This window comes from Calonectris borealis, chromosome 2, assembly GCF_964195595.1.
Source record: "Calonectris borealis chromosome 2, bCalBor7.hap1.2, whole genome shotgun sequence".
NCBI classification, from domain to species: domain Eukaryota; kingdom Metazoa; phylum Chordata; class Aves; order Procellariiformes; family Procellariidae; genus Calonectris; species Calonectris borealis.
Genome location: NC_134313.1, coordinates 83505670 through 83530241, shown reverse-complemented (window position 1 = coordinate 83530241; position 24572 = coordinate 83505670). Strand labels below are relative to the sequence as shown.

At 42.6% G+C, this 24572-nt stretch overlaps 1 protein-coding gene across 1 annotated transcript in view; it reads left to right on the top strand.

Annotated features, from left to right (window-relative positions):
• The window catches only part of ANKH (ANKH inorganic pyrophosphate transport regulator), a 104135-nt gene that overhangs the window by 65031 nt on the left and 14532 nt on the right, over window positions 1–24572 (top strand). The window contains exons 3-8 of the mRNA XM_075142483.1: window positions 2803–2921; window positions 4062–4145; window positions 6656–6826; window positions 7428–7562; window positions 10603–10695; window positions 14549–14644. Coding sequence (XP_074998584.1) covers window positions 2803–2921; window positions 4062–4145; window positions 6656–6826; window positions 7428–7562; window positions 10603–10695; window positions 14549–14644 — 698 coding nt within the window. The remainder of the gene's footprint in view (window positions 1–2802; window positions 2922–4061; window positions 4146–6655; window positions 6827–7427; window positions 7563–10602; window positions 10696–14548; window positions 14645–24572) is intronic.

Below are 24572 nucleotides of genomic sequence, written 5' to 3'. Positions count from 1 at the left end.
GTATATTTGTCAGTAAATCTCAGCTTGCTGAGTCCTTCTTCCTGAGGAAACATTCATGGACATCAGCAAAAGTGATTGTGCGCTCTCACTGACGTGGAATAGTTGTCTATTTTAAAACTAGCTTTTAAGCTTAGCCATTATGATTTTAAAATCAAAATCACATTAAAAAGTGCAGTTAGACATTTTTTTTGGATGGGAGAGAGAAAAAAGAATCTTAAAGATTACAAAGCACAGTGCTGATACCCCTAGAAATCTTAAAAATGTGGTGCTGTGAGCTGTGGTACATTGTGAGTGCCCTGCTAATAAACTACAACCCTGTGGTGAACTGTCTGTTCCTAGAAGTGAGAGTAGTTCACCCTCTGACCTCTCTGATTCTGAGAATTTTTCTGTGATAGTAAACTTGAAAAAAAAAATTTAAACATCTCAATGGCTTTTAAAGCCAAAAAAGTTACTTATTACTCACTTCCTAAACACTTTAAAAGTCTCATTTAAAGCAGGCGAAGCCGAGCAGGTGAAGTTCATGGAGAGCATGGAGAGTGACTTCTGCAGCGTGCTGTCTTCCCAGCACTGCACTGCTGGCGGAGGCCCCTCCACAGAAGCAGGTTCCTCAGCACCTCGACTCTGATTCTGTCAGTCCCCATGTGGGGAATAAGGCCGGTGTGTTTCCTGCAGCAGTTTTTAAGTTTTTGTGCAGGAGAAGTGTAAAGCAACTTCAACGGAACCTAAGAGACAGCTCGATGAATCTGACCCTCACAGGCAGCTTAACTCATGTGCCTTCCAAACTTCTTCTCCTTCATTCAAATAAGTCAATTCAGAAACATCCATGTGCTGCCCTGCCGTAAAAGCAGCTTTCCACAAGGACCTACCACGCAAAAATGATGCATAACAGAGTTTTCAAAATACTGAGTGAAAATTGGTGTATGGGTATTCATGCAAAAATAAAAAGAGGCTGTGCTTGATGTGTGACTGGACTGCAACAAGCACATGAACACTTAAAGAACTAAATTGGCCTCCCTGAACTGAGGAGAGGTTGGAGTCCTGGTTTAAAGTTCTTCCCCAACCCCTTTCAAAAGGAAACAAGGCTGGGAGTGCCTCAGGAGATGGCTAAGCAACTTGGGCATTACTGGATGAACTGGGAGACTGCAAGTCTAACGGTAGTTCAGATGAAAGGCATCTAGATAGGGACCAGCATAAGGAAAGGGAGAGTTTTTAACATTTTAGCATCTTTTGGGCAGTCCTGGTTATCTGGAATGAGGCTCGTGCCTGTTTCCAGTGCTGTCATACCACCTCCTTCTATTTTACCACCTTGTTTAGACTGTCTTGTTCAGACTGGAAAAATCTTTTCAGTCCTGTTAACCATTTAACTGCTGTATCCCTAAGCCATCACAAAACCATGATGACTTAAACTCCTCGTTAATTGCTTCCAAACACTGATTATGAATTATGAGAGAGACTTTTAGGCTAAAAAGATAGAATTGGATGACTAGTGTTAGCATTTGTTAATCCGATTAAATGACCGGCATGCATGAAAAGGATAAGTTTCCTGGAATACCCTATATGAAGGTCTGTACAATGATAACAGAGTTGTTATAAATGGAAAATCAGATAGATGTTGACATTTAAAATAACTATCTTAGAAAAGACACAAGTGGAAGAGAACTGAGATGATATTCCCCAGGCACAAGTAATTCTGCCATTACTTGTGTTGGGAGGTTGACTTTACAACCTAATCATTCTTTTAACAGCTATTACAAGTGTATAGAGGAAACTAAGTATGCAGGTCTAGAACATAGTTTCTAAAAGGTTAAAAATTATTTGGATTATTTAACTGTGCGTATTATGTAAGTCCCCATAGTTCAGAATCATAGTTCAGTTCAGTCATAGCTAGCTCTTCGTTATTCCTGGTCATGGGGAGGACTCTGGGGTTATTAAAACAGCTGGATAACACGGGTACTAACAGAGAGGTAAGCAGTCTTTAGAGAGCTATGTGGTGAGTCCCTGCGTCTGTGCTGTCTTCAACCCAAGGCCTTGGGAAGAGAGCCCTGGCTGGAGGCGTGTTGCCCAACACTAAAAATTCTCGTCTCTGGTTGAAACAGGATGGCAAAATAACATACTGGTGATCGGAAGTGGCAACCCCCTGATTTCCAGCGGTGCCCTTTTCTGACTTGTGGCTCCCGGCTCTAGATAAGGAAGGAAACTAAGGCTGGTCGAGGCTGCCCAGGGACTGTACCGTGAAGGGCGCAGTGCCCTGACAGGTCCCAGCAGAGGTGATCATTAGGCGGAGTAGGGGAGTAGCATAACGAGTGTGATTTGTTGCATGCCTTCGCAATTCGTAGTATCCTTTTACAGCTTTGGGCAGGTTTACAGGTAATGTCATGTGAATGCAGTGACAATGGATGGTTTCAGCATTTATAAGGTACTACACCCCATGAAATAGACAATGCCTGGTGAAAACAGCTTTTCTAACAAAGAGCTTTGAGTTAATGAAAGAGCAGTAGATTTTCTGGAGTACCAGTGTGTTCATTTAGCAAACAGATGTGGCACTTACTATACCCATCTCCCAACCCAGCCATTTGTTATCACTCCTCTGCCAAAGGTTACTTGAAAAAGAACTGTGAGAGCACTCCTTAGTCATAAACAGCAGCTGGTGAGGCTGTAATATCCTGAAGCCCCTGCAGCTGTTTGCTGAGTGGATGTGTGTCTGAGCTCCTAGGCGTCACAGTCTTTCAGGTACTTCTGAGTATCTCACCCAGAGTCCATATGTAACCTTTATTATTCATTCCTATTCTTGTGTCTCTACAGCATATAGTGATTTGGGGTATTACATTATTAATAAGCTGCACCATGTGGATGAATCCGTGGGAAGTAAAACTCGGAGGGCCTTCCTTTATCTTGCTGCCTTCCCTTTTATGGATGCCATGGTGAGTGCCTGATTCAGAACTGAATTTTAATATTAATGTTATTGTTTTCCTTTGGTGATCTTAGTTCAGAAAGTCTGTTACCTGATGGGAAACTGGAGGTGTGCAGAAGGAAGGTGTGTCCTTTGCAAGCAGTAGTTCTGGATATATCTGGACACATCATCTCCTGCTACCTGGAAAAAGCATCTGGGTGGACTTTGAACATCCAGAGATCATGACATATGTAAAAAACCTCAGCTGCCTTGTTAGAGTTACTGTATGTGCGTGCTGGAAAGCACTGGTCATCTTGTGATCAGCTGCACCGATTGTCTGTATGTGTCTTCTCATTCCAATTTGTAGTGAAAGAGTTGGATTTGCCATGCATTCCCAGATCACTTGCAGAGCTCACAAGGAATAAGCTCAATATTTTCTGAAAGCAAATTTGTTGAAAAGATACTTCTTACCATCAACTTTCGCAAGCACAGCTAAGTCCAGTATATCTCAAATGCTTGGGCAAGAGAGCCACACCTGGTGTGGGCTGCTGCTTCCCAGATCACCAGGCTTGCTGCTTGTGGCCTGCACAACATAAAAATATGGCAGCTCTCTTTAGTGCCTCTACTTCTGTATAAAACTAGTAAAGGATATGGCATGCCTCCACCACTTTCTTTGTCTGCTTGAAACAGTAGCTGCCAATAAAAAGAAGTTGGATCATTAAGCTTTCCTTTCCCGTCAGGACTCAGTATAACTCAGTGCACCAATGAATATTACACTTCAGAGGTGCATCCAGCTGCTGAATGAGAATAAACATTTTTTCCCTCAGATTATTTAGTATGATAATCCATCCTGTGCAGCATCTTTTATGAAGAAGGGGCAGTTTCTTATTAAATCTGCTCAGAAATTTCTATACAGTCTATAAAATTATCCCCATTCTTCCTGTCAGCCCTGGCAATGAGGAACTGAATGCAGCAGTGCTTTCTCTGCGTTACTGGCTTAACATTTGCCCAGGTTCACACCAGGTACTGCTGGTGGAAAAGAGCTTTATAAGTTGTTTGTGTACAGTGTAACAGCAATGTGCATTGTATACAGTGAAAACAGCATTCTGGGACCTGAAATCATTCACAAGTATCATAATCACTTCCCAAACTCTTCTCTGCCTTTTTTCAGGCATGGACCCATGCTGGGATTCTGCTGAAACACAAGTACAGTTTCCTAGTGGGATGTGCCTCCATCTCAGATGTCATAGCTCAGGTAATGACTCCTCTTAGCAGTCACTGTTTCCATTGTGTTACGGACTAGATGCTTTCCTAAGCAGGAGCTCTGTTGCACAGAGACTGTCTTCTCTCTCCGCTGTGAACAACACACCAGAGGAAGTAATCTTGTGTGCTGTTCTCTGGCTGTTTCCCCGTTGTGTGGAGGCTGTTTGCTGACAGTTGTGGTTTAGGCTGGTCTCACTTCAGTGGATCAAGTCAGTCCCAAACCAATGTCAGGAGAAGGGAACCAGGATTGTTTGGGCTAGGGCCATGTCTTCCAGCACCTCCACAACCCTGTTTCAGAATGGCTGAGGAACAAGTTATATATACCTGTGTACATCTGGGAAAAAGAAAGGTCAGGCAAAGAGACCGATGGCTGCTACCAAACCTGAGGCTGATGGAGTGCTTTGAAAGAGACCTTTCTTCCCCCGTGCATTCTCCCCCACACTTCGCACAGTTGCACTGAAGTCCTGAGTGGGGCTTGTTGGTGGGGAAGTGAAGGCTTGATTCTCCAGTTCACCTGTCAGTTTTGCACTCCAGTGAAATGCAGTAGTATAAGCGGTCTTCTGAGTGCCGTCTTCTGTTCTTGTTACTGGTCCAAAAGGTACGGGCTCAGAACTGCACCAGAAGAGATCTGTGGTGGTAGCCCCTGGATAATGCAGAGAAGACCAAATGTTGTTTGAACTTTCATTTGTGAAGGAGGTGTTGACTATCCTGTTGCTTTGTACTATACACACTTAAAAAACAACATTCATACATACTGCTGATGGCCAGTGTTGTAGCATTTGAGAACCATTATACAACCCTCTTTTCAAAGCATATATAAAAGTATTACAAAATGGAGAGTCCCAGCACCTGTAAAACAATTGCTGTACTGCCCCATTACCAGCTGAATGGTGTAATGACTGGGTAAGAAAGAGGATAATAACAGTACAACATCAAAGGAAATATGAAGTCAACAGCACTTAGTTCAATTTTCCATAGCATTTTCCTCCCACTAAATATGAGCAAACCATAAACCAGGTTGAACCATTCAGTTAGCTGCTATTCTATGTTTGGCAGATCTGCCCCTCTACACTACTGCACTAAATCCCTGAAGATAATACCAATTACTGTAAATTACCTTAACCCTCAGGATCTGCTCTTGTTCTGCTGTGACTTGCAAAGTTTGCTGACCCTAGATCCATGTCGGGTCATAAACAGCTGAATACAGAAACAAATTCTTATTTTGGCCATGGTACATATGCCCTTTCCACAGTGGTTGGTGAGTGGGGTGCCAGGGTTGTGAAGAGTAAGACACCTGTCATCGTCTCTCAACAAAATATTGCACAGAGCAAGAGCAAATCCAGAAGACAAAAAGTTGTGATTCTCCGTACCCCAGAACTCTCTACACCTACATCTGCTCCCTACACAAGCAATAGGTGCGCAGGCAGTAGCTAATTCTCCTTGGGTAGCTTAATATACACACTTTTTGTGACTGACTTTGCTTCTGTTTCCTGAAAAACAATTCTTTTGTAGGGTTCAAAAGAGCAGTTTTGCAAACCTTCCTAAACAGCGTGGCCTGCCTAACAAACATCTGCAAGTGTGATTTTTCTTACGTATTTCTTGAGCTCTAGCAATGAAGGAGACAATCTGCCCCTGAACAATGTGTTTTGTATTTCTTGTAACTCACTTGAATGGCAGCATGTCCCAGCAGGGTTGTCCTTGATTCTGCTGTTCACAGCACCAAACGCAGTTGGCTTTCTAGTTGTGCCCCTCGTCCAGAGACACTTGGAATTTAACAGGCACACCATCAGCCCTGTACTTAACAAAGAGAATAATATCATATTAATCAATTCCTTTGCATTTTCTGGATTGAGCATTTAATCTTACAGGACTGAATTATGAGCTGTTCATTAGCCCAAAAGTTTCCATTTCATTTACATCAATGTGGTACTCAGATAGCTGAAGAGAGAATGATGAAATACTGAAATTTCACTCAAAAAAGTAGAAAATTAGGATGACATAAGACTTCCTGCTTCTAAATGCTGAAGTGAATACTTCAAAACATCTGGGGTTTTAATTGCCACTGCCTTCCCCCGCCCCCCCCCAAAAAAAGTAGGGCTTAGAAGCTGACCCTAGAAGCATGTCTCCAGCCTCAGTGTATATCAGAATAGCACATTCTCCTGGGAAGGGTGACACTCAGCCACATGCTTGCTGCCAGACCCTGCCAGACTTTCACGCTAACCACCTCCTATTTATGGCTCCTAGTCTAACACCTGCCCATACCTTCAAGTACTGTTTAATAGAGCTTCTGTATGATGTTAACTCTTGTTCTTCTCATTTGTATGACCGAATGCAGGGGGGTCCTGACTAAAGTTTCAATTCCACAAGCTCAAAGTCAGGTAGATACTGCAGTCACGCATGGTTGTTGGTTCAGATGGACTAGCTTGGAGTCAGACAGGAGATATGTTGGCCCTAAAGAAACACACAGCCAAATTATTAATCATTTCTTTGTTTGCCTGGCAGGTTGTTTTTGTAGCCATTTTGCTTCACAGTCACTTGGAGTGCAGGGAGCCTCTCTTGATCCCAATCTTGTCCTTATACATGGGAGCACTTGTCCGATGTACCACGTTATGCCTCGGATACTACAGGAATATACATGATGTCATTCCTGACAGAAGTGGGCCTGAAATGGGGGTATGTCTTAATCCTTTGCACTTTTTCAAATTCAATAATTTTAACTTGCTTTTTGTGTTATAATACTGTATTAAACCACCGTGCATGAAGGACCTCCTCTCTCCGTCCTGCAGGAAAAAACATTTTCACTTAAGGAGGCATGGTAGAAACTATTCCAGCAACAGTGTACATGAGGCAATGCTTCCCGTGGTATGGATGTGCTGTCTACCGAGCACCTCCGTACTGAGCTCTGTACTGAGCTGTAAGACAGCATGAACTAAGGGGACACCTTATTTCACAGGGAAGAAGGTCTCAAAATTCCTCTTTTTCCTCAAATGTCATAGTGGTTTTCACATATCTTTGTCTGGTAGCCAGAACAAATTATGCAGATAGATACCTTATGCATTATTTATTGAGATCGATGACACAGCTTCTTTTGAATCAGTATTACTAACATGAGTGAAAATATTTTAGGCTCCTCATATTGAAAACTGTTGAAATGAATGTACCAAACTGACAATGGGTGGGAAAAGCAAAAATCCTTTATCTGTGCTTTTGGTTCAGTTCTGCATGTTTTTTTCCAAATCCACTTCTTTTTTTTATTTTTTCCTATGTGTTGCAGGGAGAGGCTACAATAAGGAAGATGCTGAGTTTCTGGTGGCCTTTGGCATTAATTTTGGCAACTCAGCGAATAAGTAGGCCCATTGTCAACCTTTTTGTCTCCCGGGACCTAGGTGGCAGTTCTGCAGCCACAGAGGTAAGAAAGTCAGTGCTCTCCATTACTGCAAACGATCATTTACTTGGAGTTACCTCTGTGTTTCTCTTCTGAGCCGTGCTGACAAGAAAAAATTGTCTTAAGTACATTTTTGTTTAGTGCTCTCTTTATCCTTGAAAAGATGACTGCCTGGACTCTTACCATGACCGTTTCTGCCAGGCCTAAGGGGACCTCACTCTCAATAAGACCAGTAGAACTTTTTCACTGAACAGTTCCTCTGTCCCAGGTTTTCATGCTCTACATATAGGTACATATGCTCCGGAGCATTCAGATCCCAGAGGTTTTAGGACAGTCGTCAGTAATCCCATGTTTCGCTGTTTCCTGTCATGTAAATTTATGGCTGTGCAAGCTGATGTGAAACTACTGTTAGCAGTCAGTGCATCACACAGAATAGAGAGGGTAGAGACGTAAGGAAGCACATACATAAAAAAAACCTGTCTCCTGGTTGGGGTATGAAATGCACCCTGTTTCTCCTGAGGAATTTCAGATCACTCCAATATCTCTTACAGCTGGGGGGAGCCGGACTTCTCATTGTAATGCAGAGCCTTCACCAGTGCTCGCCATGAGCTGACCTGTTCTCTTAAGAAGTCTGGGGGACCTTTGCTGCCAGTTTCAGTGGTAGGATGCCTAGATCCACGTAGTCATTAGCAAATCTCTCATGGTTTTTCTACAGGAAAAACAAAGCTGTAAGATACTAAATGGAAAGGAAAATTCAAACAGCTGATGCCTAACAAACGTTCTCTCAGCACTGCTAATTTGTCATACGTGATACTGTGTATTTCACTCGCTCAGGAGTTGCCAGAGACTGCAAATAAACAGCTGTGGAGAAAGAATTTAGGAAACCTAATGCTTTTACATGTGTAAATCGGGGATCAGCCTATGCGTTAATAGCAGTCTCAGCACAAGGGGAGCGAGAGCAGGTTAGCAGAGATCAGTTTGGCATTTCTTGGTGACTTTTGATTTTAGATGCATCACATTTCGTGGCTAGCCAATTGCATTTTGTTGCTATTAGGATGACTCCAAATACATGTCATAGCTGGTGGTTTGCTGGCCTTTTTACACTAACAATAATGGTCACATTTCAACTTTCTCTGATTTCTGGAATAATTGCCTTTGAAAAGGGAGGTGCTGGCAACACAGATAACATCAGTGTCTGGAGCATCAGTATACACAGGAGTTTTATAGGTCCCCTGTTCAATAATATCAGCAACTTTCAGTGTGGGCAGGATGTCCCTGTGAAGGGACGTTCATGAGGACAGCAAGGCCACTTGCATTGGCCAGCTCCCACTGCTGCTGTTTGGACTGCCAACACAGTTATGGTGATTGGGGTACCTTTTTTGGTGTTGGCTTTGATGGGGGACTTTTTCAATTGTCAAATACAGGTTCTAAGATTTAGGAAAGCTTTCATGCACGTATTTTGGGATCCCAGCAATTGAGGAAAAATACTGGAAGAAAAATCACCGCTAAAAACTTTGGTAATTTAATCCAAGTGGAATCTAGCATACAAACTGTGGTAGTGAAATATTGTTTTCTTTAACAGTTACTGTGACTTCGCAGTCTTTTTGGACTTCATCATGAAAATAAGCAAAATATCTTGATTTAACTTAGTTAGGTTTCATATAGATGGAAATTCTGCTGAAAATACAGTAAGGAGAGGGGGGATTGCAATTAAAAAGGGTACTGTCCTAAAATTCCAATTTGTTTTCTTTGAACCAATTACTTTTTCAAGGTACATTAAACATTATTAAAGCTACTATTAGAAGAGAAGAATCTATCCCACTCTCTTCCTCTCTGTGAATATCACTACTTTCCTCTTTTTAAACAGCACAGAGACCAAATTAGCTTGCTACATGGTCCTGTATTTATATAGGTCTTTTAACCAAGCAAGGACAGCAATTAACATTTATAATGGGAAAATGGGCTCAGATAACCAAGAAAACGTACATCGAAAGTTTAGGAGTGAAACAGAGACAGCAGTAGTTAGAAAAGGTCTGTCTTAACGCTATCATTGGCAGATGTAAAATGCATCTGAATTTAGGCGGATTGTAACAGATCTGAACCTGCAGACAAAAGGCAGTCAAACACTTGGATTTTTGGAATTAAGAGAGTCAGGCAGTTCTCAGTACAGATGCACACTTCAGCTCTGAGGACTAGAAAACTTGGGGTGACAGTAGATTTCCAAGCAGCTGCAGGAAGAGCTCCCTAAACACCCTTCCTATGTGAATGACTTGAAGTACATGTATTTGGACTTTTTCTTCAGAAATCAGAAACATCAGCAAAATCTTTCATACATTCTAATATGTAGGGAGGGGGTTATGTCTTTGATGTACCTCTCAGAGTGTACTTGTGAAAGTGCAAAAGGGCCTAGTTTTAAATTGCAGGCAGTGAGTTGTTTCTCATGATAAAAATGGTCATCTGGAATTATTTTAATCTGGTTTTCATTGATGAGCACCAAAGTGGGGAGAGGGTTTTTTTTTGTCTCATAAGTGCCTTGTGCCCCAGAGCGGTCAGTTTGATGTCTGAAGTCAGTCAGCCACCGAGGCCTGTTTTGTAGTATGTCTGTCTGTCTTAAAACTGTTTTACTTACAAATAACCAAGTAAAACGTACATAAATTAAAATTATGAAATATGATGCAAAGCTACGGTGAGCTGTAAGGCATTCTGCTACTCGGGTATCTGTAGGCAGAATAACTCAGGAGCAATGTGGGAGGGAGGTATTCGGCTGACTGAGGGACACACACCAGCTCAAGTTAACTATTATCCCAAAGTATCAGAGTGATGGTGAAACGACAAAGCTGAGTAACGTAGCTTCATGGCACGAAAGATTTCGTAAGCTTAAAACGCTGGGCCAAATGATGGCCACTCTGACGGTCTTGCTGAAACAAAGAGCTTCCAGTCACCTGCCTGGTTTCTCACTGTGTCAAGGTCAATGTGGTGATATTGCTGAGAAATGGCACCCTATGTTAGTTTAACTGTTCTCTTCACAGATTTGAAGTTCATGTTTCCCTGTCTCTTTTCATAGGCGGTGGCAATTCTGACAGCTACATATCCTGTGGGACACATGCCGTATGGCTGGCTGACAGAGATCAGAGCAGTATACCCTGCTTTTGACAAGGTGAGTGCCTGTGTTAGGGGTGTAGTAAGTACCTTCGGTGTGGTTTCACATGCATGTCCTCCTCTTTCTCTCTGTTACAACATTATAATTTAGGGGTGGCTTCAGTGATGTCAAAGGAATTTCTGCCAAGCAAATATGAAGAAAGTTAGTTCGTGGCTCCGTAATGAAGTGTAACAGATTCTTTAACAAATAAACCAACCAAAGATTAAATAGGGCTGTATTAATGACCATCTATTGTCTTGCTTCTCTTTACTTTTGCTTTTGATGCCTATTGTCCCTTGTCCCATTGATAAGGTTTTCTTAAAACCCTAGTTAAAATGAATTGGTTTTTGGTGGCTTCAAGCTGTTGTCTGATTTATGATTTCAACCTTAGCTCTGTGTTACAAGGTATTAAGCTACCTTTTTGACAGATAGGTGCTGTATTTTTAAGGATTAAAAAAAGTCTTCACTTAGTTACTATGATGTAGCTACTTAGCTAATGAAGTGATTTCTCACAAAGTGTCCATCAGTGAATGAGCAAGCTCACGTCTCTGCTCCAGATTCTGCGGTATCTCTCAAATGGGTTTGGGTTCATTTGCTGATGTTAATATTTAGCAAAGGTTGTTTCATAGACTGACCGTAACACAGATAACATACATTATTTTAGTAGTACTGACTTAGCTGACCAAGACTATGAAGATTTTTGTTGGCAAATCATGTAATTATGTAAGAATGCAAGGACTGCTTGTGGAACTGAGAACAGAGTAAATATATAACCAAAATTAATTTTGTTTAGACTCTTTTTTTTTGCTCTGTTTTAGAACTGGTACTCACTAGTCCATATGTTGTGTAAAGAACAGTCATGTCCTGTGACACTCTAATTCAAATGCCAGATCCTCTCCTTCCCTTTATTTACCAGTTAGTACTGAAATTTCTGGTTCCAAATACTGATGAAAAATATGTTTGCTTGCTCAGGGATGTACATAACTGAAGCAAGCCCTGTTTGATACAATCCATCACATTTCCAAGAAGAATTTAAAAACAAAACAAAGAAAAGTCAAATCAGTCATAACTTCCTAACCTGCCTGTGTACAGCTAAATTGACCTGTCGGATAAAATACAACATGCAGGCTTTCTCAGAGGTCATGCTGCTGAAAAGGAACTGCAGATGCAAAACCAATAAACTGCAAGATAAAAATGGTTTGGGACAGGAAACACAGGGGCTGCTAATCTCATCTGCTACGAGCCACAATCATCAAATGCACTATTGCCAAGCAAAATTAACAGCAATTAAGACTCCTAAATTCAGGTCTCATTTAGCTGGTGGAAGATGTGCTGACAACTTTAGTGGTGAGAGGGTTAGACCATGATTTGTCTGTTTGTTTATTTCAGTTGAAAGGCTTCTCATAGATGTCTTGTTAACGAATGTGAGGAAGAAAAAGCTAGGGTAAGGCACAGATAGGTACAGTTTGTCTAATTGCCAAAAAAGTATATAATGGGGATTTTGGTTGCATGTTTTAAGAGCAGTTTGGCATAAAATGTGCTAAGTGAGGCAGCAACAGTATAAAGGGTATCTCATCCTGGCAACCATCTGTGCAAATGCCTCCACCGTACCTTTCAGACAATAAATACTAAACCAGAAACCCACAGTGGGTTTTTTTAGATTGCTGTGAGAATTGCTTTACCCTCAGTCACACGTCATTCGCGTGTCACCGTGCCTTTCAAAAGCTTTGTTTCCTTAAGCTAAGGCTTTCTCAGAAGAGTCCAGATAGAAGCACTTTTTATTTCCGGACTCTGTAAAGCCTCCATTGTGATTTTCAGATGCTGAAACAGTTTGCATGCATGCAAACTCTCATTTTCTTTTGTCAGTTACTCAGAAAGCTGGCAATGCTGATGGCCATCAGAAGCACACTGCATCGCCCTAACTCACTGATGGGATTTGGGATCCAGACAGTGTGCCCCTCTTCAGTGGCTCTACTGGAGAAGTCAGATTCTTGTCTTCACTGGGAAATCACTACCTCTGTTCACGTTTGTAAGAGAGATGCAGTGTCCTGCTGCAGTCGTTCATGAGACTCTATGTCCAGAGCAACCTCGTGGCCTAGCAGTTACATCAGGTTAAGGGTTACTACTGATTTTCTGAAAGAAAACAGGCATTTCCTAGTTCTGTGCTCTGTTTGCTGTTTTATATGGTGATAATGCCCTTACTCTTAATGGACTGTGCCGTCTGATTCAGAGCAGCAACACCGACTGTGAGAAGACTTGTGAACGCTATTTATCTGATTAATAGATGGGAATGGATACTCTGTTTGCTCCATAATCTGCATAGTGTTTTGATCCAAGAACTAAATGTGTGCAAGAGATAGGAATGAAGAGCGTGTGGTCAAGAGTTAGAGCAAAGGGCGCAGTAGAGCAAGGGCAGAGTTAGCAGCAGCGAGGTAGGAACAAATGAGAGCCCTTTTTCTTCACAGCCCTTTTGGATGGCTGGATTTGGGTGTGCTTTCCTTCCTCTCTGTTATTTTAGCCTTGTTAGAAAGTTGAGGCATGCAGCAGAGTTCATTTAAACACTGGTAGGTGATGTAAGCAAGGCCTATCCTCACGTATATAAAAAATAACAGTAACAAAGTATTTCTTCAGAAACACAAGAAATAAGAATAGATGCATGAAAAAATGTTTACAGAGAGTTTTCATACTCTCTGTTCCCAAAAAGGGCAGACGTGGGAGTAGCTTCCTGCTTCAGGGTCTGGGTTGCCTGCGTGCATCTTCATGCACCCAAACTTCCAAGCAGATATTTAGGCAGGAGCGAGGGGCTGTCCAGGTGCTGTCGCTGCACTGATCACCACAAAAGCTTTAAATTGCAAAATTCCATCAACTACTTGAATGTGTGTGAAATGGTGTACCCTTCACGGAGCTCATGTTCGGTTTGTCCACTCCCAAGATGTGTTTGCATAAGTTCCTATTTCTCTTACGAATAACTTCAGTAAAAGAGGCTGACTGTGTGACAGATACTGCTGTTCTACCTGAGTTACATCAAGGATGAATAAATGTTGTGCTACATCTTATGGTATAGGTTTTATCGCGTGGGCACATACTTGTGTATCTCAAACAGCCCTGGGGTAAATGCAAGAGATGACACAACAGCCTACTGCTACAGGGCTCCTAATGGTGACCTGCTTTTGATATCCCATCCTCTCCTTTCACAGACCATTTAGTTTGTTTTTATGTGTTCCCTAAGGGCAATTTTAAATCTTCAGCTTCATTTGCTATATTAGACATTTGGAAGAGGGCTTTTGTTGTTGTTTTAAACAAAACTTCGCTGCCATGTGAGTACAGAGCCCGTGTTCAACGTGGAACATCTAATAGTCCTAATTACGTTCTGTTCATTAAACTGCATTAACGGAGCGAGCTGTTCCAGGAACTTTGTTTATATTACCTACTTGTCTAATTGGATCAGTAAGGATGCTTGCATTGGCATATGGATTCGGTACCACTCTGTGGTAAAAAGGAATGGAATCCTATTTTTCCTGTGAAAACATGCTAGAAACTTTAAACTAAGGTAAAAAAAATCACGTGGAGTTTCCTTAGAAAGAGCTACCACCCTTTTTCAAAGCTGAATTTATTAAATAGGACTTATTCCGCAGAAAAGTAGGGAGATTACTCAGCCCTCAGTAACCATAGGAGCAGTTGCTGTCAGTTTAAGCGGAAAATATTCTATGGTGGTACAAAGTACTCAGAAAGCTCTAGGTTAAAAAGCAAACAAGCAAAGACAGACATGCACGCGCACAGACAGTCCGGTCCAACACATGATCCTGGTGCCGTCAGCCTCCTGCTTGTCTGGAGCCAAGCTAATGCTCGTTATCTCTTTCTCTCACCCTAGAATAACCCCAGCAATAAATTGGTGAACACCAACAGCACCGTCACAGCAACACATATCAAGAAGTTCACTTTTGTTTGCATGGCATTGTCCTTAACGGTAAGAAACCTTTGTTCAACTCTCTGGCTTTCATCTCAACCAGAAAATTATCTCCTCTACCTAATGCTAAAAGCACTAGCAGTTCAAGAAAGGTGAGTTGTCTTTTCTTATGAAGCTCTGTTGCTTTTATCTGGAGAAGAGAGTGTGACCATGGTACTAGCGTACTAAGAAAATCAGCTGTCATTAACTTAGGCTGGATATCTTACGGGCTAGAGTTATTTTATTTAAGTCTTCTCACTACTTTTCATTTCAAGTCAGCCTCCACGTGCAAAGAGATATCCAAGATATCTGTTTTTCTCTTTTTTTTTAATGAACAAAACTTCTGGTAACCAGCGCGTCAGGAAAATGAAAAACTGCATTTGTCCCATGTGCGGTGGGATGGCAGCCCGCCCCGGGCAGCGTTTGCTGTGAACGGTGGGAAAGGCAGCACGTGTCGAAACTGCAGAATCTGTTCCCTGCCGCCTCACATGGCACTGGTCTTCCACGCTGTGGGTAATTTCATGCACGTTGGTTTTGTTTACTCTCAAAATGAACTAAAAAAGGCAATCTCAGAGACGGTGCTGACACGGACAAAAGGATCTAAAGCCTTGTCGGTGCTGGGAAGCATTGCGAGGGGCTGACATTCACGGAGAAATTTTGCTGAGCCTGCAGCGTTTCAACCAGCTTGCGCACATACGTACCGTGCATTTTTCCCAAAAAAACTGTTTCTGCACAGGTCTTTTTAGCAACAAACAGGCAGTTGTGGAATAAAACTCACGCAGGTGGTGGGGATCACAGCAAATAATGGAGCAGATGACCGGAGTAAATGCAACTTCTGTTTCTACATGGGATGGATTTACATCAGTGCTTGGAGCTGGTCAAGCCACCCGCTTGCCACTCGGGGTGGACTTGCACTAGCAACCACACCTCTGCCTGTGACAGTCATTAGCAGATTTGTGATCCGTGCACGGTGCCCTAAGGAGTCCTGGGCTGGCTCCTGTCAGGGCACCACCAGGCGCCAGGACTGCCAGGGTCAGTCATGGCAGGGCCTGGCAGCCAGGGCCCGTCCCACCCCCAGCCAGGAACAGGGTGGCCGGGGGGCACCGGGGCAGCCCCAGCCCCGGCATCAGGCACCTCCCTGGGGAGGGGCCGAGGCCGAGCAGGGAGGTAGGCCCGCGGGTGGACCCGGCTCGGTGGGGCCCATGGCCGGGCAGGGCAGGGCTGTGGGGAGCTGGAGACCGGCCCTGCTGCGGTGTCGCTGGGTGAGGGGCTGGCGGCGCTGGGGGGCTGACAGGGGGTCCTGGGCCTGGGCAGGGTGGGGGAGCCCCGAGGGCTGGGCAGGGACAGTCAGGGCTGGCGGTGTCCTCAGGGCCATGACAGCTCCTCTCCTCAGTACCTGCACTAGCAGGACAAAAGCCAAGGGGAACCTAGAAAATAAGCTTCTCGAAGAAAAAGTCCTTCCTCACACTACAAAAGTCAGTGAGAAATGCTGCAACGGTTTTAGGGTATGATGCTCAGAGTCCTAAAATTGAATCTGTTGATACCCCAGGCAGGTTTTCTCTTTATCCCCAGTGTTGCGAACCTTCCGTGAGGTAGCTGGCTGCTTTGTAACTCTCTTCTCCCCACGTTCACAAATTTAGTGTTGAGTAACGAAGGGCTGACGTAATTTCTCTCTCCCCTTCTTTGTAGTGTAGAGCCTTTTGACCAAGTCACACATGGCCTATGCATGAAGGGAAACTAATTTACATCAAAGGAAACCTTACAGTACACAAGCATGCAGTATTTGTAACCATCCCCACCCCCTTGTCCCAATCTGAGAAAATGGGATATGGTACTCTCTGTCTTATTTCACAGTTGAAAATGAAGCAACTCAATCCATCATAGCTGAATTAGGAGATTTCTTCTGCTCTTTGTTTCCTATACTTTTTCCCTAAACAGCTACAACTGGCCACTATCAAAGACAGGATTCATGAGCCAATGTGGCATCTCTTCTGTCTATTCATTTCCTAGATTTAAGATTGAACTCTTTTTTTCTTGTGGCTTAGAGGCCAGCAGCTCTTGCTCTAACTTGTATTTCCTGCAGCATGTAGGAAATTGGCCATTGAATTGGCCATTGTCTGGAGACTTTCCGCAGCTTTCATGTTATCTACCATCACACACCTTGAGGTTTTCTCTTGCGTGCTGTGCCAAGCCAAGGTTACGTTCTCTACAGCTGGAGCCTCCCTTGAAGTCTGTCAGTGTTATTAGAGACCCATGAAGGGGAAAGCTTTCCTCTTTATAAATTGTTCTGAGAACACTATTTCCGTCTCAAAGCTTTCTCTGAACTGACTATTTTCTTAACCCTTCTGGGCATTTATCAGCTTACTCAAGTTCTGATAAATCATGAGCTTCTCACATTACCATCACCATCCTCTGCAGGTGCAGTAATTTTTAATTACTGCAATAGACTTTTGTTTTGTAACTTTACAGGATTTTTTTTCCAAAAGTTCTCCATAGTACTTTCAAGGGCAGTTCTTTCATAAGCTCATCATGAGAGATTTGTCTGCACTGAAATACCAGAAACACTTTTGAGGTTCATAGCTTTTCCTGTCCTGTTTCTATTTTTGCCTACGAGTGACAGATTCTTAGGATTGCTTGTCAATGAACAGAGCGGAAAAATTAGACACATGAGCTCTAAAGACTCGGTTTGGTTCGAGGGCCTGAGCTTGCAAATGCTTCAGCACACAAGACGTCAGTATGACTCAAGTTATTATGTGCCACAAGTTGTAAGAAACTGGACTTCAGATTTGCCTCTGTTGCAGCCAGGTCATTGTAGCTGAGCTCCCGTGGCCATCGGTGATTGCTGTGTTTTTCTGGAGGCTCTCTCCTGCAACGAATGGCAGTCAGGCTAGTGGCATCACTGTTGGTAACACCTTGTTCTTTGGGATCAGAGGGAAAGTGGGAAACAGGCTCCCAGGCTGACCAAGAGGTCAGAACAAGTCAAATACTTAAACATGCCATGTGAATCCACTCTTCAGTGGATGATCTATAGAAGGATTCCAGAAGATGGAAAGATAAAGGAAGTCCATTAACCAGTGGGAAAAATAACAGTGAAGCTTTTAGTATGAGCAGCGACCATGCAGGAAAGTACCCTCCCAGCGTAAAACCCTGGGAAACTTCCCAGTCATTGAAGACATGCTTTTTCATAGAGTTGGAAGAAAAATGTCCTGCATCCTTCCACAGACCAGTCATGCCTGCACAAGAAGTACTGTAAAAGTATTACTACAGCAGAAGCACTTTTTCACCCTTGTTGACAGTGGCAGTATTGGGTCAGAGTAAAAAAAAAGGCATAGTTCTGTTAAGAAACATAACTTTGTTTTTATTTTAAATCTTCACGGGATCTGAAAGGCTGCACTTGAGCCTTCCCAGGCTGACTGGGCAGCATGCAAATGTGTTCTGCCGAGTGTGATCATAAGTGCTGCCTCATGGCTTTGAAGCATCAGGCTGGTATTAAAGCTGCTTCTTCAAAAAATGGGAATTAGTTGTATTGCTTAGTGAAAAAATTGTAGACAAGTTGCAAGGCTGTAAATAGAAGCCACTAGACACCCGATATGTAAAAGAGCTGATGTGATTAGTCATATTGATGTGGATTTTGTTGTAACTAAGCAGTGACTCCTTCCAACAGCCCTGTTTTGTGGCTATGTAGCTGAATGTAAAATTTATATAGCAGAGGGGAGGGACTCAGCTGAAGAATTTTGCCCATACAATTAAGGGACTGGTTCCAATTTTAGAAAATAAGGCATGCTTGGTAATTTACTCTCAGCTTAAAGAGCGTGCATAATGCTGCTTGCCGTTATTTGTTACTTCATTGCCAGTAGGCACTTTGGAAAAAAATGCTTCTTTCTGTATATAAGTAGAGATACTGCTCCAAATGCCAGTCTTGCTGCCATTGCCAGATAAGACTGTTGAAGAGCTAAACATTTTGGTTCAATGCTAGACCTGTTTAGATGATCCTACAATTCAGCTCTGAGATCATTGCACAGTTGCAAACTAAGTGAAGACACAGACTAAGTGAAGAAAGAAAACTGGTGCATTTGTAGCACACATCCCTTTGGTGTGTGCCTCAGTACAGCGCAGAAATCCCGAAATAATTTGTCCAGGTGCTAAATTACTGCATTTCTCCATTGCAAAGGTTTGCTCTGTCAGGGGAGAGCATTCCCTTGCTCATGAGCTGTGCGCAGAGGGGCATGCTGTGTGAGGAGCGAGCTACTCAAGGGAACCCTGCCTTCCCTGGCAGAAGTAACACCAAAGAGGCTGCGCGTCAGCAAGGGTTTTTCTTAGAATAGTGGCAGTGTCTCTGAGCTCGGACACCACAGTGCAGAATTCAGGGGGTTTCCAAGGCAGCCTGTAGGGCACAGCTACTGCCAAATTATCTTTCTCTTTTTTTTTTTTTTTTTTTAATTTTAATTCCGTCTCCATTTCCCAGTTGGGCTCTTCCTTAAGTCTTCTGTGATGACACAGAAGTGGCAGTCAGTTGAGATCCTTTTCCCTGGCTAATGTTAGCTGCTGGCAGGCACGGGATTAGCGTTTGGTCATCTGCCTCTGAGCGGCAAGGCTTTCCAGGCTGATTTCGTGTTCGTTAGTGCCTGCAATATGAGAGTGATGAGCAGAGGGCTCCTTTGGGAGGGCACAAGCTCCTTCGCTGCACCTGCTGCTGCCCACGCCACGTGGCAGTCACGGCCGTGCCCTCACGCACACGTCTGTGTGCTAACTCTGCGCAAGTCGGTGAAGTTGCGTGCCCTGAGTTGAAAGCAGGCCATCGATTGTGCAAGCAGCACTAGGGAAAGTGGGACTTTTAACTCTCTGAGGGGACTGGGAGTGGCGTCTGTTCATGTCTCAGAGTCGGCTTGGAAGGCAAGTGATGTCTTACTTAACAAGAGCTGCGAGCACCCTCGTTTAAGTCGCTGCCATTGGGGTAGAAGCATGGCTGGCTCTATGTGGCTGAAGCAAGATCACCGCATGAGGAGCATACAAGATGCTGGTCAGAGAAAGCAATTTCTCAGAGACCACTGTAAAAGCTCCCTAGCTCACCGTCACTAAAAATGACCCAGAATAGTCTGTACTTACTTGTTTGTTTATACCAGGGAAGGAGCAATCAGTTCTTACAGCAGTAGTTATGTGAACTACGCTATTCAGTTCAGCTTCCTCTTCAAGCAGCCTCAGCTGGGACAGATCACAGTGCTTTAGGGATACACTTCCAAACACCAGCTCCTGTTAGCTGCATGGTTCCTGTTAACTAAAGTGTCAGTAAGACACGTGGCCAGTTGTATCTTCATATTCTTGAGTGCTCTATGTATTACAACAGGTTTTCCCTTACCAGTAAGACAGGTTCAAGGTGCCAAGGGTGACATGCTGTGCGCACCGTGCCATGTTCATCCCTCTGTCACCAAGTCAATGTACAGCAGGAGAGCTGCACAGTGCTCCTCAGTTTTAACATGTGTTCTAGTAGAAACAGCTCAAAGCTCTTTCCAGCTTTAAGTATAATAGCACCAGTGCTATTATAAAAGGAATTTCAATGTTGCTTTGCTTTTTTTTAAATGGACACATAGTTACGGACAAATGAGGAAAGTAGCAGTTTTCATCAATAAACAGACTGATTAAGGGGAGAAGCTAATTGGGTAGAACGCTATCTTATATTTAATTGTGGATACTGCTTAAGAAACAAAATCCAGATATTCAAGTTTGCTCTGTGATTTTTCATTCCTTTCTATTCCAAAAGGAGACTGAAAGATAGAGTGGAGGGAAAGCTTTCACATTTACACTTGTGTGTGTGTGTGTGGTTTATGCAAAGCTTACAAATTTCAGATTTACTTGCTACAAACCACAGACAAAAAAAAAAACCACATTGCCATGAAGTTTCAACTAAAATGAAGGCTCAGGCTCGTAAGCTGAACAAGTTGATATGCATCAGTTGTGTTATGGTAACCAAATTCAAATGCCAGGTTTGATTAGATTAGATTAGATTAGATTTAAATCTCAGTGAAAGTTTAAATTTAATGTACTTAGGAGCAAACAGCTGGTCAGTTTACTGGCTTATATGTTTGGGCCTGAGAGTTGAATAAGTGTGTGTCAATACATGTCAAAATGTCACCTGCTTTACAGTCAGGTTTGTCCATAATTGAGGAGTCTAATTATAACTTTAAAATGTTTCTAATACTTACAATATTACTTTCTGTATTATATATTAGGCCATTTTTATATTCCATAATAAAATACTACTTTTTTTTGTAAATAGAGTGCAATGTTTAGATTCATATCTGAACTTATTCTTTTGACAGGGGAAAAAACACATATTGATTTCTAAGGGCTCCTGCTGATGAGCATCTGTAGTTTAAGGAGTTACTATTGGCAACTGTCTGTTTCTTTCATTTGCTGGAAGTTATCAGCCCCTTAGGAAGAGCAGCACACAGGCGCTGTGTCAGCTCTCCAGCGCTTACAGCTTGTAGCATAGCAGCATAAGCTACCATCAGTTGGCAGTTATATTCATCTTATATATTAACGTATAGTGTATGTAATTATAAATATGTATCCGATACGTATATAATCATATGCAGAGTGTAGTTATATATAATTATAAGTGGGGTTTTTTATATTATGTTATAACAATCAGAAGTTTTAAGCTGCAGCATTTAACATGTTTGCCTGTTGATTTCCTATTTCCCCCCAACCATGGGCAGAAAAGTGGGACAGACTGCTGGGGACTGCTCTTTAACTGATCGTGCAAGATTCAATAGAGGGATCCCATCACAGTCTTAAACAGCAGAGAGGGCTCCAGAGTCACAGGGTTTCTTTTGCTGGATGCCTGTGATGGGATAATTCAGTTTCAGCCCGAAGAGGGGAGGAGGAAAGGCTCTGTCCCGTTTGATGACAGTTTACTGCAAGCCATCCCATCATTTGCCTAATCTCCAGTCATCATCTGCTTATTATCTTCTATAATTAATCATCAGGCACTTAGGAGATAAGAAGAAAACCCTGATCAAGAACAAGGAAGCCAGTGTAGTAGGGAAAATTCCCTATATGAGGAATTAAAGTACAGAATACAGGACTCGGTAGTTGCTGCTTTCTACTTAATTCTGTAAGAGCTAGAGCCAGTCACTGTAGAAAAGAAGCAGCTGTGTTTCATTCAGGCTGAGAAGCCTCATCTGTTTAAAAGGCAGCTCCAGATGCCCAAGCTTTTGCGCTCTGCTTTGGATTTGGTTTTGCCAAACTAGGAACTGCCAAGTGGCTACCATCTGCCAACTCTCCTGTCCTGTTGATCAGCAAGGCCTCACCAGCCAGTGGAATGTAGGTACTGGCAGATAAGATTGGAGCCCACAGGACTGAAGACAGAATATTCATACCAACTCAGTATATTACTGAAATTGCATTGGTTTACTGACGTATTCCCACTCTGATGCTATGCATCTACCAAACATTTTTTACTCAATAGTTGTTTAATTTCCAATTGAACTCAGCAAATCTTGTTATTTCCCAGCCATCAGTCCTGCAGCTGATTTTTCCCATGAGGGTCACCAAAGACTATCCAGTTTTCAGTAGTCCCATTTGATCTCAAATTTTCAATCTCTAATAAATATGCCATTTCATATCACTTTCTGCATTTACCTGTAAGTTCATTTTCCACATGACAAAGTATCCTGAGTAAAGCTCTTGCGTATGTAAGACACTGATGTATTTGATGTTTTCAGCTAGACTGTCCTGCTAAACAATGAGACATAAAGCAATTGTTGGTAAAGGACAGAAGTTAAAGAATTCTTTGCATCTCCGCAGCAAGACTGACTGCTATCCTACTAGGCATCCTTAGCTTGCGTTCAGGGTAATATGAATTAGGCTTGCATATTGAGAAACACCAAGGAACATGTTCCTGTTTCACTGATGAAACCTTTTGAAGGCAGAGAGGAGTGTCCATAGCGTGATATAACTGCACGGCAGTTCCATGCAGTTCCATGCAGTAGGCATCTCTTGCTGCGTGTCAGCTGGTTGGTTTCTGGAGTCCCACGCAGGCTGACGTTTAGCCACTGTGAATGCACTTAATGAGTTGCGATTCCTACAAAAGTATCATGCGCTTTGCTTTGTTTCCACCTTTGGAGACCAAACACCTGAAGGGTCTTATTTCAAGGCTGAGAGGCAGTAAATTGCATTTAGGACCTGACAGGATATCAGCTTTAATTTTTAGATGCCTCAGGCAGCTTCACTGTAGCCAGAAGGTGTGCAAAGTATTTTAAAATAGAATTTGCCACAAGCAGTGTATGTGAACGTACTTTCACAAAAATGTAGTTAATTTTTTTCCCCTTTCCTAAAGAAAGTAAGGTCAGTTACCACTACTGCTGTGAAATCAGTATTAGACTGTCAGTTACCAAGAAAATACAGGAATACTACAATTTATGCACTCACCTTCATGCATTTTAGCAAACAGAGTGAGAAGGTTTCTGTGTACACACTTGATTAAGTTTGGTAAAGACCAACCTAGAGTAGAGCAAAGTGATTTGCAAATTCTGACCAATGCAGGAGACTGTCAGGGCTTTTACTCCATTATTCCTCCTTCACTCTCACTTAAAACACCTTCATCCAAGTATCTGCTGCCTCATCCCCACGGTTTCAAGTAATGCTGGAAAGGGGAACAAGAAAAAGCAAGGGATACTGTTTCTATTTCCTTGTGACTGGTGCCGCAGTTGTTCTCTGTATTGGGAGAGGGTTGCTACCTGAGAAAATCACCTGGTTATTACAACTCTTACAGCTTTGATAGCTATATACATTCCAGGCTGGTAATGCTGGTTCTTGGTTCACAAGCTGAAGAAAGCATTTTCTGAACAAAGTGGTGATTTCTGAGGTCCTTAATTTAGGCGTTCCTCTCGGTGCTTTACGCCTAACCTGCATGCAGTGCTAGAACCTTCCCACTTGCCCATCTCAACTCTCATATAGATGACTGATAGCAGACATTCAGAAGATGGCCCACCAGGGCCCAGCTGGGAATTGAGAAAGGGAGTGGGATGGTGGGGGGGTGAAATATGGGAGTATTTAATGCTAAAGAGAGAGCCAAAGATGTAGTCTTTGTGCAGTGACGGTGCAGGAGAGCCCAGCAGCCGAACAAGTAGTTACAAATGGACTGAAGTTAACAAAGCCTCATTTTTTCATGAATTTGTGACTCATGGTCGAGGGAATAGCATCAGGATCAGAAAAGGAGAAGCCGTCCTTTAACTTCCTTGGCTTTTCAGATACTCTACATCTTCCCTGCAAAAGGGGAATGCAATGTGACACCCAGTTATAAACCTCATTAATCTCTTCTATCATCTTGAGGATTTGGCTACTGTAGCATTTCTACCTTACTCGTGGAAACAGCTTAGCCACACTATGGAAAACAGGATTCATCATGATGATTTCTTTCATGTAAACAATGAAATCTGTGGGTTTATCAGTGTTCATGTGCTCAAACTGTAATATCGCACAGGTGAAGTTACTCTGTAGAAATCAAAAATTTGAATTCTGGATCATAAAGGTAACATGACTTCTGATGGCAATAATGCTTTTCAGTTTTTGAGGTGCTAGAGTTTTAACAAACATGGCCAGGGGCATGAGCTAGAGTTTTGCAGCATTGTAGTTCCAGCACATCAGTTACCAGCCGCTGCATTAGAATTTATAAATGGAAATTACTTAAGAGCCAACTTTCTTGAAGTGGCTTGTGTTACTACATTAACTAGGGCAAGCCCTTGTTGTTTTCTAAAGCTGACCAAGGTTATATGATTTTTGTGTGGTTTTTTGTTTGTTTTTTAAGGAAGTCTGACTATGGAACTTTAGAGTTTGAATAATAATTGGAATTTTTCAATGCATCACACAATATCAAATCATAGATTAAATCTGCCTATCTTCATTCCCCCTCCACCAAATTTAAAGCAATCGTACTTTATAGTACATT